The sequence below is a fragment of the Salminus brasiliensis genome, chromosome 3, assembly GCF_030463535.1.
Source record: "Salminus brasiliensis chromosome 3, fSalBra1.hap2, whole genome shotgun sequence".
Taxonomy (NCBI): Eukaryota; Metazoa; Chordata; class Actinopteri; order Characiformes; family Bryconidae; genus Salminus; species Salminus brasiliensis.
Genome location: NC_132880.1, coordinates 28019867 through 28039433, shown reverse-complemented (window position 1 = coordinate 28039433; position 19567 = coordinate 28019867). Strand labels below are relative to the sequence as shown.

The 19567-nt window shown below is 37.2% G+C and overlaps 1 protein-coding gene across 1 annotated transcript; it reads right to left on the bottom strand.

Annotated features, from left to right (window-relative positions):
* Nucleotides 1–435: 435 nt before the first annotated feature.
* Nucleotides 436–14531, bottom strand: slc2a3a (solute carrier family 2 member 3a). Its single transcript, XM_072675823.1, has 11 exons — nucleotides 14198–14531; nucleotides 13607–13717; nucleotides 9672–9770; nucleotides 9344–9504; nucleotides 8151–8391; nucleotides 7160–7322; nucleotides 5856–6043; nucleotides 5648–5752; nucleotides 5188–5286; nucleotides 4875–5078; nucleotides 436–4704 (listed from the first exon to the last, which is right to left on the bottom strand). The coding sequence occupies exons 2-11, from the start codon at nucleotides 13625–13627 to the stop codon at nucleotides 4333–4335; spliced, it is 1653 nt and encodes a 550-aa protein (XP_072531924.1). The 5' UTR covers nucleotides 13628–13717; nucleotides 14198–14531; the 3' UTR covers nucleotides 436–4332.
* Between the last annotated feature and the right edge of the window lie 5036 nt (nucleotides 14532–19567).

Here is a 19567-nt window from a genome sequence, read left to right as displayed (position 1 = left end):
ATTTATTATGTTCATAGAGTTAACAACATTGATTATTAATAGAATAACTTCTAGACGACCAATATTTGTCTGCATGATCTAAAAGGCATTTTTATGGCACCGCTGGAAATAAGTGGTCGTTGTTGTCCCACCTTGTATCATCATAGATGCATAGAACACTTCACTTCAATTATTATTTAGAAGTTTCAATTTTTTTTATTTATTATTATCTAACCAGGAAAACTACAAATTACAATACAAATTACAAAGGCATTAAAGACATCACTAACTACCAAAGTTTTTGTTTTTTATGGACAAACTGTAATGCTCAAAGGTATCATTTTGGAGATACCAGTGCCCTCTGGTGGTTAAACTGGTTGCTCTCTAATATCCCCAGTGTTCAGAATGACTTGAAGCAGAGCTATTAGTTAGTGATGGGCATTAAAAGTCACTTCATGAGTGTATACTTGAGTTTTTATTAATTAACATACATACAAAGATTTGTGTGATACAAGGACAATAAAGCAACTCTACAACATTTTCTCCTCCCAAGATTTGCGTTCCTACCAGCATGTGTTTTTAACTAGCCTGTCGACATAAATGGATAACCATTCAGCCTGTGGACTTAAACACTGTGATTTTAACTAGTGTACAGTTTAATAATGGCTCAGTCTAACCTTAAATCTCACTGGCCGAAGTCTTTATCCTTTTTTCAGTAGTTTCGATGTGAATTTAAGCATCACACACCAATCCTGTTTCACAAACACAGGAACACCTTCAACAGAGGCACGGATAAGCAGCAGATACATGAGAACTACAAAGATGCAACAACACAATGAAAATGGGGGGAAAAAAGTTATACAGGACCCCACAAAGACATCAGGCATTTCTTGTTCACAATTCAGACAGTAGAGGGCACATTTGATCACATATACACACATGAGAATCAAAAAGGTGAGTAGAATTGAAGGGGTAAATGTTTTTAAAAGTATGGTTCAGCAAAAAGTCCAATTTACGCAATTGTTCATTTACCCCAGACGTCTTTCATCAGCCCAGACATGTTTGGTTGTTAATATCTTGTCTTGCTATGAGTTAATATTGTTAAAAAACACTACAATCACAAGTCATCCACTCTGTAGACTTCAGGCATTGAGTTGGGGAAATCAACTGTCTCCACTTTCTCCAAATACACTATCAATTTAATGAAAATACACTTTTACTTAACTTTACATTAATTCTAAAAAAGAAAATTAGTAGGCTACATTAATTCTGAAGTTGATATCTAATATTTAAAATGTATGTTTAATAAAAAATACATAAATAGAAGATTTTGAAATACAAACAAAACTTGACTATGAAGCGTCCTCATAATTTTGTGGTAAAGTGCGCTATTATTATTTCTAGTCCAAATCTTTTCCATATATACACCCCCACAACAACCAATGCTCTGGCGATAAAAAAGAATATTTGTGGGGGCCGTCTTGGCCAGGACCACAGCTATAGATATTTGTTAGCATAGTGCTAACTGCATTACAAAGTTTTCACACACAAAGGCATCAACATTGTTTGGCACTACATCTATATATATATAGTGTAATTTATGCATACAGATTACACAATGCTAACAAATGAATTATGGCCTCAGTGAGTAACGGTAGCTAGTGCTACATTAGCCTAGAAGATGTAGTGCAAGACTCAAGAACAAAACTGCTGCACAATTATTACGAGACACTGTGCACTTCATGGTCCTGAGTTAGTAGCATGGCACACGGAGTGGTACGGTGGGGCCTTAGTAACCATTTGGTCCTGCAATGAAAAAGAGGCTCACAGAGTTTTTAGTCACAGACTATGACGACGCAAAGACGAAAAGAAACTTGCAGGCCCACTGTTTGCAAGATTATAACTAGATTCCTTATTGCGATTATTTCCCATGTTGCATTCGGCCAGCATTGGTCTATGTTGGCTTTAAATGGGTTTAAGCGTGACTAGTCAGGCCATGTGCGCTTTTTGGGAATGACTTTGGATCTTACACTTTTTCTACAAAATCAAATGATGCGGCGTACTGACCAACACAGACACAGACCAACTATGAGCTATAGAAATAAACAGACCTTTACCATGCAGCTGAACACTACAGCCAGGCATTTCCGACAACAGGGGTTATTAGGTGTATTCCGCACAGAGTCCATGCACATACTTTGTACAGACATAAAAACTTGATGACCTAGATGTTGTTTGAGCAAGTTAAGGGACGTGTGTGGGCATCTATTTACAGAGAAGATTTAGGTGATTATAGACTTGTAGTGTTTATTAGCAACGTTAGCCTTGTAGCACCAGTGCTAACCTGCGGAAACATGTTTTGGCTGATGGACATCTGGTATCTTAGTTAGATTTGAAATTTAAGCCATGTCATTCTTACAGGTGCAGTAAAACAAAAGCATGCTTTAAACTGTTTTACATTACACTTATTCACAACTATTTCACCCAATATATCACACAATAGTCAAAAGAACAACTATCAAGCTATTATACATAAATCCATTCAGAAATGATGATGGTTTATTTAGTTGCTTAGGGTTAAATTGAGAAATATAAATCTTACAAACAACCTTTACTTCCCCATAAACGCATGTTAACCTTCTACTAGATAACCTCCCTTCAATGTTTTGGCCTGTAGCACCATAAGAAGCGATAGAAGTGAACGTTGTTAATGACCACACACAAACACACAACACTGACCTTTAAAAATATCTATTTACATTAAAATACTCTTTTAGCTTTATACAGTAAGTGTTGTTTACAGTGTGCAGTAAGGTAGGTGGGTGATGTTAACAGCGAGGTAAGGACAAGTTAGTGTTAATGTAAGCAGCTCTTACAGCCCTATCAGGACAATGGTTGGTTCCCTTTGATTTGGGTAACTGATTTATATTTAACCTACAAGTTGTCATCTGTTCTGAACCTGATGTTTTTGCAACATTACATTTATCAGTTATTTTCTGTGTAAAAAAAGATCCAGATTGATTCTGTTAACTAGAAAGATGCAGTATGACCTTGATAAGATGTATTTTTTCCCCCACCTCATTACAAGACAGAAAACATTGCCACAACACGCTAAGCAGTGATTGCTCATTTCTTCTTGGTCCATTAAAGCATATAGCAATAAATACACTCTACATTGTTTTCACACAAAAATAGTGATATCTAGTAAATGGCAACAAAATAAAATATACTGGACATTTATACATTAATACGTTGTAGTTTAGCATCATAGATGAAAATAAATCAATATTTAAAATAATATGTTAGAAAGTGCAGGGGCAGAAGAATAAATAAATAAAAATAAATATTCCATTACTTGCAGTTTAGATTACATTCATTTCAGGTGAATGAATGAACTGTAGGTGCTTTGGATGTTTTCAACTTTAAATTTAAGCAATTGACAAAGTGCGATAACAATCAACAAAATATGGCAGACACTCGACTTGGAATTACTCCTTCTTTTACATTTGCACCTTGCCCTACTTTTGTAAATCCTCCTCCTTACATTCAATATGTTATTTGTGTTCTGGAATCTTAAAATATCTATTCATTGCACTGTATAGCATTATATAGCTTAGGACATTTTATATATTTTATATAATTCTTTTTTTTGGCAGTCAACTAGCTATCCTACGTTTGGACTAAGTTGCAATGGCTAAGCGGCCCCAGTGCTATACCGGGTGTATTCTTGTATGTGGTATCATCAATATCAATTATTTAAACGGCTTAACTCAACATTAGTAGTTGTGTTATTACTACATACTTAATTTCATTATGCTGACCGTAATTACATTATAACAACAACTCAGTGCAACATTTTGTGGGTCCTTCATCTAAAATAACTCAAAAAATGCTATTAATTTATGATGAAGGTCTCCATGACTGAAATTGTCACATAAATTATTCTCACATTTCAGGTTAGCTCTTAATTATACTTTGGCTTAAGTTAGTAACAATTAAGTCTAAGACTAAATGTAAATCTAAATGCCTGTATGTAATCTAAATTCCCTTTTAAAATGAAAAGTATCTGTTGATATATCACATTAAAATACTTATTATACTTATTAGAAATATATACAAACAAAAAAATTACATATAGTACCATAAAAATAAATAATTCATGAGAATATTGCACTAAACCATAATCTATACACTTTCGATCAATCTTTCCATATCTTTCCTTAAAAAAGACAGCAGATAGTGTCATGACTTTCTGTGGACATTTTTCCCACCCCGTGTCTCTCCACTTTTCTAATACATAGTTTTCAAAGAAATAAAATAAATAAATGAATAAATAAATAAATAAATAAATATCTACACACTTTCCTGGACAGTGGAATTAGATTTCTCATCTGTAGAGGATTTCATCAGTTGCTCTGTAGCAGACTCAGATTTCTCCTCACCCTTTGTGGTCTCTGAAGTAACTTTCACAGAAGAACTGGGTTTCTCCTCTGATTCAGAATTGGCTGCCACCAATGGAACTTTCTCCTTTACTGGAGAAGTGGACACCACAACTCCACCCGTCTCCTCTACAGATGCAGTTGTAGGAGGCGGAGCCCTGCTGAATTCTCGAGCAATGTCTTCAAAGGTTCTCCCTTTGGTCTCAGGAACACGGAAGAATGTGAAGACGAAGAAGAGGATAAGGAAGGCCATGAAAATGATAAACACATATGGCCCACAAAGTTTCTGTCAAGTGGAACAAAAAGATAAGAGACTCAGTGCACTTTAGTGTTCATTTAAAAAAACATAAACAAAGTCAACTCATAACAACATTACTGTGCTGTACAAACAGGCAGTCTCTTTATATACTATGTGTGGTGATTGACAGGCTTATTGCTAAAAGAGAGTGTGGATACCTCAAGTTTGGGGAAACTGATGCCCACAATAAAGTTGGCTGTCCAGTTAGAGAATCCAGCAACGGCCATGGCAGCAGGACGTGGCCCTTGGGAGAAAAGCTCGGCCACAATGAACCAGGGGATCGGTCCTGGGCCCATCTCGAACATAGCCACAAAGGCAAACACTGCTCCAATGCTCAGGTAGCTCAGAGACTCGATATGCTTCTGCTCAGCAAAGGAGACAAATGAAAGATTTTTTTCGAAAATGCAAATATTAACCAATTTGTTTGGGATGACTAAAAAAGAATACATTACAATACAAGTCCAAACCTACCAATAGGAGGGCGATGGTCATTAGCAGAGCGCTGACAGCCATACCACCCAAGCCAATAAGGTGCAATGTCCTTCGTCCAGCCCTCTCAACAAGGAAGAGCTTTAAGCAAGAATAGCAAGGGTGACAAAAAAATATTTATGTATTATAACCGTTTTTAAACCTGTCCTGCAGTATCTGCTGCTTTTAATGCATTCATTACATGGTTTATTAAATCAGGTGAGCTGTTGGTGGAATTGAACAATTTCATCATATAGCTTTGCCATATATCCAAGCAAAGCTGTGTTTTTCCTACTAATATATCAAAGACTGCTGACAAACAACGTATTCTGAATACGGGCCGCTGTATACTTGCATTATTTATTCAACATTTAATTAGTGTTTCTACTGACAGTTGCACAAGACTTGGGCAAAGTACTAAACATGTTCTCAATAATCTTAGGTCCAGCGCTTAGATACTCACTGAGACCACAGTAAAAACAGTGTTGACAACTCCAGCTCCAATGGTAGCGTATATAGGCTGTGTCACACCCGCAGACTCAAAAATACCTGTTGAGTAGTAGAACACCTACGAAAAACACAAAAGGTAAAGCATGATAAGAAACAATCATGGCAGTTAAGGGGTCACTGACATTGTTTTCATATTGTGTTAGGCTTTGTGGTTCACTCACAGCATTGATGCCGGAGAGCTGCTGAGACAGCTGGAGAACAACAGCGATGAGAAGAGGCTGACGGTACGTCGCAGTACGGAAAAGCTCAGGGATGGTAACCTTTTTCTCCATGTTCATCTTTGCACTCTCCTCTTTCATTTCCTGCATGTCCTTCGACACATCCTCAAAGCCACGAAGACGCACGAGTGCTGAAACAAAAAATTATGATCATTAACTGAGTGGCCAGGGTTACCAAATAATTGAAGGTCAGACAGATGATGGCGCCAGTGGGATGAGAACACAGGCAGTAAATTATGAGAACAAATCACATAATGGCTACAGATCAGACATAGAACTGTAGATGTTACTCCAAATAGACACAGAGATGACTGATGTGATGTGAGCATGTGTGTCTGTTTTTGCACTGAAGAACTTTCTGCTTTTGTCCTATCTCATGTGTGAAGCAGTCAAATATAGTGCCTCCGATATTGTTTATTTTGGGCTTGTCATTAAATATATGTTCTATATTTAATGACATGATGCTTATTATTATTTATATAGCACATAACTGAATAGTACAAGTAATCATTTCTGTTCTGGTATGCAGTTTTGGATTAAAATGTGTTTGAGCTATAAACATTATCAACTTCTTGTACAATACATGGACATTTATTTTGTGAGGAGTGCCCATTATTGTGGATGGGCCAGCATGTGGACTTTTATTTTCTGAATGTTTATTTATTTAGGACATTTAAACTTGTTATATTCCAATTCCTATGTCTAAATATTCTTAATAACTATAAGTTCATTAAAATTAAGTTCACTAATTAAAAGTGTGTAACAGCATTATTATTATGGTATACACTGATCAGTCATAACATTAGCACCACTTACAGTTGAAATAAGAAAACATTAAATATTTTCATCTACAGTGGCAGTTGTCATCTTGGATATATTAGGTTGGGATATATTTAACAGCATTAGAAAGCAAAGCAAAACAATCTGAGCTACTCTAACAGATTAAGTCCAAGCCTACTCAATATTAGGCAGGTAGTGCTAATGTTATGGCAGTTATATCAGTGGCACGAATTGGTCTTAAAATAACAATAATATCATAAAATAACAATAATCCGATTTTTTTTCTGGGACTGTATATCATTACAAAAAGTTATTGTGGCAGGCCTAATCTAGAGCATCGTCACAGAGGTAGGTGAATGTAGCCTTTTTTAAAAAATAATAATAATGAATAAAACCTAGTAGTTTAGTAGTTTACTCATTAGCTTCCATACGCTGTTCATGTGCAGCATACCACAAAGTGATCTCACCTTTTCGAGCCTCTTCCTCCTTATTGAGGTTTATAAGTAGGTAGCGGGGGCTCTCAGGGCAGAAAGGCAGTAGCAAGCACTGTAATATAGCTGGTATCACAGTCAGAGCTAGCAGTAGAGGCCACAGCTTATCAGAGCCAAGAAGAAACTCCAGACCAAAGACCTACATACAGCAGTAAAGCAGATAGGAGGCACAATTGTTAGTTATTGTAAGTCAGAAGGTTAGCAGTAGTTAGCAGAAATATGGAAAGCTTGTATTATAATGTTAACATGTTTTAGGTAAACAAGCTAGAGGAACTGACATTTTTGGCAAGGAATGACAAAGACTTCTTCTGGTGGATTAATATATCTACATATCTGTGCCCCACCACAATCATAAAATACAAAGTATATGGACTTTTTAAACATTTATAAGACACAATTATAATTCCCCCGTGTTACACCATGTTGTCCCTGTGCAACCTGACAGATTAAGCAGTTTTGGAAAGAGGAAGGGAGTACAACCACAGTGTCCACACAGATTCAGTGCTGTTATTGCAGGCAAAAGTGCATTAATTAATCAAATTATTAAATACTTGAAGGGGGTGAATATTCATGTAATTTATGACATATTATTATGATTTTAATTTGGTTGTGTTACTTTTGTGTACACAGTATTATGTGTATAACAGTGGTGTAATGTATTGTAGCTGACTGATTGTCATTGTGTGAGCCTCCTCAGTTGCAGGACACTGCAGTTCCTCAGTCAACCACTAGATGGAACCATGGGCCTTGTAAATGGCTGCAAAGACCCCATTAAAAAGCAAAGTAATCTTTGCCTCCCTTTTTTTGCGGATCCAATCCGTGACTTGAAACCGTCATAGACCGTTATAAGTCTTAACTCTTAAGAGTTAGTTATTTAACTGTAGGAAAGTAAGGAAACCTGTAAGGAAACCCTTGCAATTCTGCAGTAAACCATGCTAAACAATGCCAGCCACATGACATAATTCACCTGAGAAATCAAGATGCCAACTACCACACCCAGCTGGTGCAGAGTGCCAAAGGCTCCACGGAGAGGGGTTGGTGATACTTCCCCAACATACATTGGAGTAAGACCAGTGAACAGGCCACAGAACAGCCCGATAACCAGCCGACCAATGATAACCATCTCAAAGGAAGAGCAGAGAGTGCACAGCCCCATCAGAGTTCCACCAATCAGGGCCAAGACATTCACTATGAACATAGACCTACGTCTGCAAGACAGAAAGGCAACAGTCGTAAAGGGGGACTTCCTGTAATTTCCAATCAAGAAGAAGCTCTAAAACCAGCATACATTACTGAACAAAAAATACCATGCACCTTAGAAGATTAAATGCAAAGCTGCTTATCTGAGTAGTAAGTGTTTGTTTAAAAATATCAACAGTTGAATATATACAAATAAACCATACACTGTTTTTATGTGTGTGAGTGTGGCTGAGTATTTCCAAAACTCAAGGGAGGCCAGTATTTAAAGTCACAATTTAACCCCTAGTTTGTCAGTTCTTAAGTAAATCAGGTGAGGTGCTGGTGGAACTGAACAAATTCATACAGTGACTGGAGTTCACATAGAAGTCAGCAATATTGTTAATGTTAATTCCATTTAATCATATTTACTTTGAAAATAGTGAAACTTTTCAGATTAAACTTCTATATATTATGCTGTTTTCTGACAGACTCATTACAGTAAACTGTTATATCATAAAATATTATGGAAAATATTACAGAAAATATATAATGGGAAACGGCTTCCGTCGTGTTAACAATTAAAAAAAAAAAAAAAAAAACAGGTTACTGGCTGTTCCTAAATAAAAACCAATAATTCATCAAAACACAGTTACCAGAGTTTCTAGTTGTTCAAAAATGTTCAATTCCAGGCTTGTACTGCTGGCACACTTGTGTGGTGCACAAGCGTAATGTGACCAGCACAGAATCGGTTTTATGACTCAATATGCTGAATGTATCTCTAATGTAAACATTGTTTTTTTTTGTTTTGTTTTTTTTACATACGTTTCATATTGGTCTCACATCGGTCACTGAGTTATTTCTTTTAGTTGCTAAATTATTTGTAGTTGCTGAATGACACTCAAACATTGCCTTGGTTATTGTTGACAAACCGATAAGTAAGCTATATTGAGATTAAGAAAATAAACATTTGTTTTTACTCACCTTCCGAACTTGTCTGCCACAACACCAACACTGAAGGAGCCCACCATGCCACCGACACTGAAGATGGCCACTGCTAAGCTCCATACAAAGGTGCACACTCCAGGTTCGATGGGCTTCCCATAACGTTGAACCCATGTTTCATTGAAGAACGCTTGCAGTTTCTAAAGAAGGTGAACATGACAAATAGGTGAGGTAGAAAGCAGACGAGTTGGTGCTTTGATATACTTGCCAAAAAAAAGCCTGAAAGCCATCACCTCTAGAAATAAAGCAATCATTCTCTCCAATAAATGAAGGAAAATACACAAAGTGATCTCACACACTCTTTTACCTGTTCAGGTGCATTGATGACCCCTGTGTTGTAGCCAAACTGCAGGGAGCCAATAACAGCCGTACCCAGAGAGAACAGGAGGTAGCATGTTACTTGTTTCTGTGTAAAAAAGACAAACAAATAAAAAGAAATTAAGGGGAATTCTCATTTTTAAATTAGATTTTGCTGATAAAAAGGTATATTTGGCTGCGATTTGGCACACAGAAACAACTCATACAAACAAATAACTAACAAATAGTTTATTATGGTGGTTGATCTGAAATGTTGTGAAGCTGTTTGGTTTCAAAGTTTAAGATCCTAGAACCAAATATGACTTATCTGTTATATGATTTACCTAAATTTAATTATATTTCATCACACAAATCTCTAGACTATAAAACAAATTAAAATCAGTGTTTTCAACACATTTTAACAAGTTAAGAAAATGAGACTCATTAAACCAGTCAATGCATCTTTTCAAACTGCCAAAAGAAGGCAATCCATTAGTCATTTTTAAAGTAAATTTTACTGGCAAAAATAAGTAATACATTAATACATTAAAATACCATGATAATCTTGCTGGGCCAAGAGTTCCAGTCATTTGCTGAAGTAATACATAATACAGAATACATAATAATTTTAATAAATGCAGCTTGTGGGTTGGCAACTGCTATAAGTGATTAATTGACCTGGCCAGCCCTGAACACAATGCTTTCTGCTGAATGCATGTTTCTAGGGCAATCGGACGCCACAATGCTGAAAGTGCAAAACATATAGAGCTACATGATCCTGGAAGGGCTGAAGCCTCAGATGACCTTGCATCCACCTTTAGCTCAAATTATTTATGTGAGGAATTTGTGAGTTTGTGTCATGCAGTGAAAAGTAAAAGAGAAGGGCTTTGTATCAAAAAACCTTGCAGGTGAGTCATAAAAGGCTGGCATGCAAAAACAGGAACCTGCATTTGAATTTACAGATCAAATAGTAATTAGGCCTGCCACAATTATCTTTTGGATGATATATTATGCCAGAAATATTAGCTGTAAAAGATATTATTATTGTCATTTTAAGACCATTTTATACCACTAATATAAAGATAATATAATATCATATTAATGCAATAATAATTTTAGTAGAGTAGTGAACTTTTAATGATTAAGAATAGTTATACACGGGAATGGAAATTTAATATGGATGCCGTCCAGTCAGCACAGGTATGTAATGTATGTTCAAGCTCATATATAGGATCATATTTAGGGAACATTTAGGCAGAAATCTTTTATCCCCTTCAGAATGTCATCTTTTACTTTGTTGTATCTTGCAGTTTGGGGGATGTATGTTTTTTTGCCAATTCGTACTGCCTGTCAAAGGTTTGCTACATATTTTAAAAATGGGTAATACTCAAGTGAGCAAAAATGATCAGTCAAGTCATGTCTACATATTTACATTTACATTTTAGGTATTTAGCAAACGCTCTTAGACTTAAAAAAGTGCTTTACTGTTTATTTAGAAAATACCCTTAGCTCGTTTGTATTGTCCAGGATCCAAAAGATACTTTAGATACTACAGCTTGAATACTACAAAACACAACAGTCAGTATGGAGACCACAATACTCAACACTACACTGCGCCCAGGTATCCTCGAAGAGACAGGTCATATTGTTCGATATGTTGATATTGTATTTATTGTGCCAGGCCTAATAATCATCAGAAATATACAATTATGTAATAAGTAGAGTCTAAAAACACAACAAAAGACCATGCACATGATGCACAAACAGCCAAGTCCCACTTCTCTTCCCCTCTCCTCCCCTCCCCTCTCTCTCTGTATCTGTTTCTCTGTCTCTTTCTGTAAAGTCACAGTGACTCAGTACATTTAAGTAGCCCTCGTCTGATTTCAGTACTAAAGCTTTAGCCTATTAGCATCATCATTAGCATTTTTTACAAAATAATGGAGCAAGTTGACAAGCTGATCAGGTTACACAGACAGCCACTAATGCATGAACTGAAAAAAGTAAGTACAGCAAGCCCTTCTTCTCCCAAGATGTCCACCTGCTCCTCTGTGAGCCTTTCGCCTCGCCCTTGTTGTCATAACAACAACCTGAAGGTGACAGCTGCACTGACACGTTAGATTAGACCCACACAAGTCAAAGCTCAATAAACAACACCGTTGATTACAAGGGGTTTGTGATTTATTCACCAGCAACCGATATCACCACAACACATTCTCCTTACACACCCATCATGTCCCGCAAGACCAAGACCAAGCCTGTGTGTAAAAAGGCATAGATTTCACTACACCACAGATTTACTGCATTGACTCGTTGCATCTATAAATTCAATATCTCAGCATAAATTGCCAGGCATAGGTCTACCTAGAGCAATTCAGACAGGCAATAGAGTGACAGTTTGGTACGAGACAACTTTTACATGTACGAAGTTCACTGATTTGTACAGTGCTGTAGTGTAAAAAAACCCTCCTGGCACATATGCTGGTTATGCTTTTTGGTACACTCAGGAAAAAAGGTCTTAAAGGGGAATGGGCCAATGTTATTACATGACATGCCTGATGCCATAGACACTTCTTAACAACAATTTCACGAAGGTTTTGGTTTCAGATATTTTAGAATTATTAATCCCTGCAAAAAACTGCATATCGCTGCTGTAATGCAAAAAAACATTGAAATAAACAACTTTACAGGAGCAGAAAAAAGCCTGACTTTCAATAGAAATCTATGCAAAAATACATTTTTGTAGCATTTCTATAACACAATGTGAAAAGATTTTGCATGACAGTGACAGTATGTTTTGAACACTGGTCAACCAACACCACACCAGCAGCAGACTTGCATAAACAAGCATCCTGTCAACCTTGTCACTTTTTGTTTTAAATGTTTATATATATATATATATATATATATATATATATATATTTATACTTTCTTATACTTTATACTTATATACTTTCAGACATTAGAAAAGATATGACGTTTTAGATAGCTAAAAGGTCTGGGATACATGGTAAAAATACTATTTTACCATATTTAAAGACATATTTCATTATACACAATATTTATCACAATAAATGTAATCACAGACTAAATACATCGGTAGCAGCAGATTCTTAAAAAATACTACTCAGATACTCTCCTTTACTGAATACAGTGACTTTTATTCAACATCTGCTGATTCATCTAATTAAACCAGTCTAATTACACTGTTGATAATGACACCTGTGTTTATTAAGCACTAACAACATCCGTGATATGCTTAGAAAAGCATTCTGTGTATCACGATAACAAAACTGGTCACGATACCATAAAATATTGTCATATTGCCGAGCTCCAGGTTTCCAGGTTATAAAATTCATGGTGGTAAGCAGGCTGCAAAGAGGCAGAATGGTCCCCATCATACCCAACCTGTGTTTTTAGATGGACCACTTTTTAAAACATTAAATGAGCTCTTAGAAACCGAGCTTCTTTGAGTGGTCCATTATACAGTAAGAGCCACTTCCAGTTCTCTACAAAAAACATTTTTGTAAAAGTAAGATGTGAGAATGAAGAACCTTCACATCAGGCGCAGGTTTTTTAAGCCTTAAAAGATTCTTCACACTTACACATCTCTTACAATTTTGTAATGTAAGTGTACATGGCAGTAAAAACTCTATAAAAAATATGTATAGATTCACTGGCGGCTTTAGAAAAGAAAGAAAAAGAACAGAAAAGAAAAGAAAAAGCTATAGACATTGTGCTGTAGACATTGTGGCTCCTTACCTTTTCCCCCTTTAATTCTAAATGAAATATCATCTGTGGTTCATGTTTGATACAGCAAAATATTTAATAACTACTGTGATATTGAATTTTACACCAACCAATAAAAATGAGGTCTTTTATGATAAAGTTTTCAGTATAAATGCTGAAAACAATTTTTTGTTGTTTGGGTGGAGGACAGCCACTCACCTTCTCCCCCTCCATCTTCATCCAGCGGATAAGACCAAGACTGATTGATATCTGGCGGACGTGCGGATTCGCACACAAGCCTTAGTGGAGGTTCAGTTGAATGAGAACCTGCTGGAAAAAGGAGAAAAACTGAAGTAAAGAACTGGAAAAACTGAGAAACGTTAACGAAGTGTGTCAAAATAACTCCAAAGCTCTGGGCGTCGAACAACAGGTCCGCCCTAGACTGCTGACTCCAGATCCTCCTCTCCTCCACTGGGCCTACCCGAGCATCCCTCTGTGTACAAGCCCAAACCGCTAGCACTAGCTAGCTGCTGTAAATGCTATTACTTACTTGAGGACTAGCTAACTAGCTAACTCTGTAGTTTATAGTCGGTGTTATAATAAATGCGTAAAGAAAACAATACTCATAAATACTCATCCTCATTATCTATAATGGTGATAGCACCTCTAGCTATTAAGGCACACGCCTTTCTTCCCTAAACTCACGTCAACTCATCTCCCCTCACAGTAGCCGCCGTTATCCTGAGCTACCAGTCGCCCCCACAGAGTCCTAAAAACCACACAGATGTTTCACAACCAGCCACACTTTACCTTCCGGTGGTCGTCGTGACCGAGAGCTGCTGACCCACTGGCACACAGCAAGTAATGAAATTCAGCCCCTCGCTGCTCAGTCGTCACACAGTGAATACACGACCATCTGCACGTTGCCCTTTGACGAAGTACCCTCCTGGTCCGCAGCGCCCAATAAAAAACAGGTTCTCTGACCCCCTTTTTCCCCCCTCGTCCCACGCTTCATTTATCCGTCACACGCATTTTTGCATCACGTCTCGTGACGAGGCAGCGGGCGTGTTCTAGTAAAGTCTCTACGGTGGTCGCTCGGAGGATGCTTCAGTCTCCCCATGATGCTCTGCGCGCAGGCGACCTTGAAAGTGTCAGCTAGGGGTCTGCTGTTTTTGTTTCCCGCCCGTTTCCTGACAAAGCCCGGCCTTCGACGCTGAATGTGGCCAATAGCAGCGTGCTCTGCGCTCTGATTGACAAGCGGTTCAGCTTTCAGGTTGAGTTTGTGCTACCGTGACAAAACGTCGAGCCAAAGCGTATATTTTTAGCTACAGCTGCCTAAATAAAACTGTAGGCCGAATATTCTGATGAAAGCTCCAGATCAGAAAAATTATTAAAACAGTAGGGAATAGTAGATATTTGGATCACTTATAATATATATATATATATATATATATATATATATATATATATATATATATAATATACTTATAAGAAAATATAAGGTAATTGTTTGTTGAAATAAATTGACCATGTACACGTTTGTGATATGTAAACAAATAATAGATGAAAAACACAAGAAAACATGATAAAAAAAATAACACACAATTGTTACATGTATACTTGAACCTATACATGCCCTTGGGTTTCTCTTAAAAGGATTTCTGTGTTATGATTGCAAAACTAAATCCAACTGAAGTGAGCTGAACTAAAATGCATGTACAATTTCCATAAAATCTAAGTATATATTTTTGTCTGCACAGACCAAGAGCCCTATCTTACAGCCTGCGCGAAAATCATAGCTATCTTACACCCCGCCAATGAGTCTATTTTCCACCTGCGTCGTTTAAATAGCAACGGTACTGGCGAATATATCTATGACGATAGGCGTGGTGGTCTGGAAATAAGGTGTGTTCAGGTAAAGTTCTGGCGTATTGATATCTTGGTGAAGGAAAACACGTGCGCCACTTGACAGTGAATTGTCAACACAGGCGCGTGCCCAACATGCACACACCCCTGCTTTGCACCACTGAAATAGCAATCTGCCAGCGTCCGACTGCACCTGACTCTTGAAGGGAATGGCAAGTGACACGCTGATTGGTTTATTGCACGTTATGCACAAAACACACCCATGATTAATTAGTACATGCCTTGTGCATGTTTTAAGCCATGCAAAGCGTGCTTTTCTCGTCGTTGCAATAGCAAAGACACACTGACACTGAACTAAATCAAGCTGTGCGGTGCACGGTTGACGGCTCGCTAAAAGATCGCTAAAACAGGGCCCCGGATCTCATTTCTATGGTCAGGTAGTGGTCAGATTTGCTCCCATATGCCCTGTAACTTGGTAACTATAACCATTGCATTTATGAGCTCTGCTTTTGTTTGGTTCTGTCAGGCTGGCTACAACTAACCAACACAACAATCGCAATATACTTCACAACAGCTCTGACGTTTTTTATTCATTACAACATGAACAGAACACAACAACATGTGGACTGGCCAGGTCAGCAGTTAGGTTTAGCTAGCTAATATGCTTGTAAATGTTAATAATAATTATACAGCAAAATATAACCTATAATACATGAATGAACACTACTGACTTTCTTGTTGCACAGTCTGACGCTATGAAGCACCGTAGCCAAAACAACAGTCAAACCGGGTCACATGTGAAGAAATCCAGGCTTGGATTTGAAACCACATACAAAAATGGCTTGAATTGGCCCGGAAAGTGTTGGATTTCATGTAGATTTGTAACTTTCACAGTACAGAAAATCTGCCCTTCTCAACTCTGATATTCCAGATCAAAGCCTAACTGTTATTTTATTTATCCAAATGACAAGGCTGTGATCTTCAGAGGATAAAGAAACACTTAGCAGTAGACCGCAGAGAGTATTACCTAAAACAAATGTGTTGCAGTAGCTGGCCTCAGTCCTACTCATTAGCCAATCCCTAGCGCAGGACGCGGAGTACCACTAGCCAATCGCAGCAGGGAAGGCGGGACTTCATCTGAATACGGGTGTGCTAAAGTGCTGCTGATGCAATGCCAGCTGCAAACCAGCGCAGCGCAGCGCAGCGAGCCTGAATCACGAGGAAGCCGCATAGAGAGTTCGTGTACAGATCTCCTCAAACGTCGCATGAATGTAACCACTGTATTATAAGCTGTAAGAACCGCTAGCATTCAAAAGTTTGGGATCACTACTGAAAAGGCTGTCATCCATATTTAATATATAGCCGTGTTGCTTGCAGATTAACGTAAACCCTCAGTGGTTCCGAAATGCGTGTTCAGTGCACCTTCAAAAGTGTCAAATCATTAGGACACATTAGGAAGCTGGTAATAAAAAAATAAAGAAGTGTTATAGAGCTGTAGAAGATTCCAAAATTACTGAGAAAATTGAATTATTTTTCATTATTGATATTATGAATTATTCATAATGAAATTCATATCCAGAATTCATCACATTTTAAAAGGATGAGTCAAATTCTCAGCTAACATAAGGCAGACAAACCCAACAAAAAAAGGTTTGAACACCTGTGGTCATCATCATAAAGCACTTTATTAGGAACTCTATGCTAATACTGTGTATGGTCTTACCTTGGTCTCAAAATTCTTTCTGCCATGAATTTCACAAGATGTTGGAAACATTCGTTTGAGATTCTGAGCCATGTCGACTGAATCACACAATTCCTGAAGTGGACATTCATACTAAACACCCATGTTTGAATAACATTTTTTTTTCTAAGTGAGCATAACCTCTACAGAGAACATGCTTTTGTATATTTTAATGCACGCGTACTGATTCTTTGCTTAATTTAACATATTAAAAATAGTACAAAGGTTATGGCTCATATTATATATATATATATATATATATATATATATATATATATATATATATATGTTTAATTCTGCAAATAAAATGAAGGGCTGTTCAAAGCCTATGACTGTAGATATAATTATTATTTATTCACTTTTTTAAATTTTGAGGAAAACATCTAAAAAATACATTTACAACATATATATCTACACAGAATAAGTTATTACTGAGCATTAAATAATAAAACTAGTTAATATGGTAAGTGATTGCAAACCTTTGAACCCTAATGTACATATATAACCACTATAATGCCCACTCTACCATTAAGAAACTTAATGCATTAAACCGTAGATCATTGGTGCCAGGTTTGGAAGCTTTTCAGTGTCCAGTGTTTCCACTGATCCTTTGGAACTCCACGATTGGATGCAGGAGAATAAACACTGCAGTCTTGGCCAATCACCCCATCAAAAGAATCAGGAGATTTGTCCACATCAATGATTTTGGCTAAAACACTAATAGCTTATGACAGATCTAGTGCTCTGCTGGAAATTACCATGAAATGTAGGTTATACAACATGTGTAGTACCTATTATAAGTATTCACCCCCTTGGTTTCCCTTTTATTGCCTTTTTAAATATAATCATGCTCGATATAATATGACTTTTTTTAGACAAGAACTTACCATCCAAAACTTCATGTCAAAGTGAAAAGATATTTCTACAAAGTAATGTCAATGAATGAAAAATAGCTAATGTAAAACCAGTGATAAAATAAACACCCTTTAAAGTGACTGACCTAATTCAACAGTTTCATGTCTGCCCCTGTTCTGTCATGTCTGCCTCTGTTTTCTGTTGCCATGTGCTCCCAAGCACATGGCTCTGTTTGTGTCTTGTCAGTTCTAGCTCCTCCTGTTCATTAGTGTCTCTACCTGTGTAGCCACGCCCCCTTATTAGTCCCAGGTGTTCCTTGTGAGTCCCTTGTTATCCTCTGTATAAGTACCCCTTTGTTTAAAGCTTTCTTTGTTCTGTTCTTTGTGTTTGTGATTTTGTTTTGCAGTTTGAATGCTTATATTTGCTTTTCCTGCTTGTTTGTTTCTGTTTGTAGTCTCAGTGTTTGGTTTTCTTTCTTAAATAATACCATGCGTTTGTGTCTAACTCTGTCTTCCAAACGGGACAAATCGTAACAAACAGGGGTTCAGGCAATTAGTGAAATGGAGATCATCTGGGTGCAGTGCATGTGTCTCAAATGATTGTAGTGTGAAGACTCAATAGCACTTTGCAGGTTGCCAAGGTTTGAAAAGCCTTTTAATGTAAACTGTGCATGGTCTTGGATGCATTTCATTTACATAAAATATGTATGACAACAACTGCGAGCCTATATATTGTGACCACAGCAAATCTGTCAGTGTTAAATCAACATAGTGAGTGCAAAATTAATGTAATGTTGATTTAACCCTATTGCCTATCCTTTTTATGCTACAGTTGTATGCGACATCATTTCTAATCTTGCTTAACATTTTTAAAAAACATTAAAAACATGAAAAAAAATAAGCGTATTCCTTTTGATGATTGATTCATCTTCTCCTCACTTAATAATTCACAGAAACAGGAACTGTGCCATTGTATAAAGACATCCCAGAGGAATAGAAGTTGCTACTACAGCAAAAGGTGACAAACTACCTATTAATATCCTTGATTTAGGAAAGAAAAGAAACAGTGGATAAACAGAAGTCTGCAAAGTGTCATTGAGGGTGCAACCCTGCTATTGAAACAGGGCTGTCTAAAACACACCATGGTTCACACCTACCGTCCTTGCAGAGAAGTGAGGCAGGGTGGGCCTCAAATAGCAGTTTGGTGACATCCTCTGTACACTGTGAGAACTGCAGCCATGGCAGTGAAATGTGGTTGTTGACTAAGAGGGAGCAGGTGTAGGGAGTTATCCATCCAGTTGGTCAGCAACATATGAACCAAGCTCACTGTATGTCTGTTATGCAAATTGTGTGCTTAGTTTTTTTTGTATGTACTTTGATGTACTTTTTGTTTGAACTCTCTCAATAACTACCAGTTTACTACCATTGCAGTAACAATAATAATTATAGTAATAATTTATAGTAGTTACGTAAAGTCAGAGTATTTAATAATTTAAGCCTACAGTAATATAGCAAGCATATAACAAGCTTAACCCCTTGCTGCAAATGGAAGGGTATGTCAGTATCTATAGTGCTTGATGGCCTGTTAGTGGATGGAATAGCGCCTGGCCTCTATGACTGTGCTCTAAAAGAATGGAAACCCCCCCCCCCCAACTCTCTTTCTCTCTCTACCTCTTACACTGCCATCTTCACTTTCTCCTGACTCTGGTCAACTTACAA

Bases quoted from the DNA above. Each gene is read 5' to 3' on its own strand.
- slc2a3a (XM_072675823.1), bottom strand. From the start codon at position 13,627: ATGAAGATGGAGGGGGAGAAG. The intron at 9,771-13,606 runs GTGAGTGGCTGT...TTTTTTACACAG, and splicing joins TGAAGATGGAGGGGGAGAAG to AAACAAGTAACATGCTACCT. The intron at 9,505-9,671 runs GTAAAAGAGTGT...CACCTTCTTTAG, and splicing joins TCATCAATGCACCTGAACAG to AAACTGCAAGCGTTCTTCAA.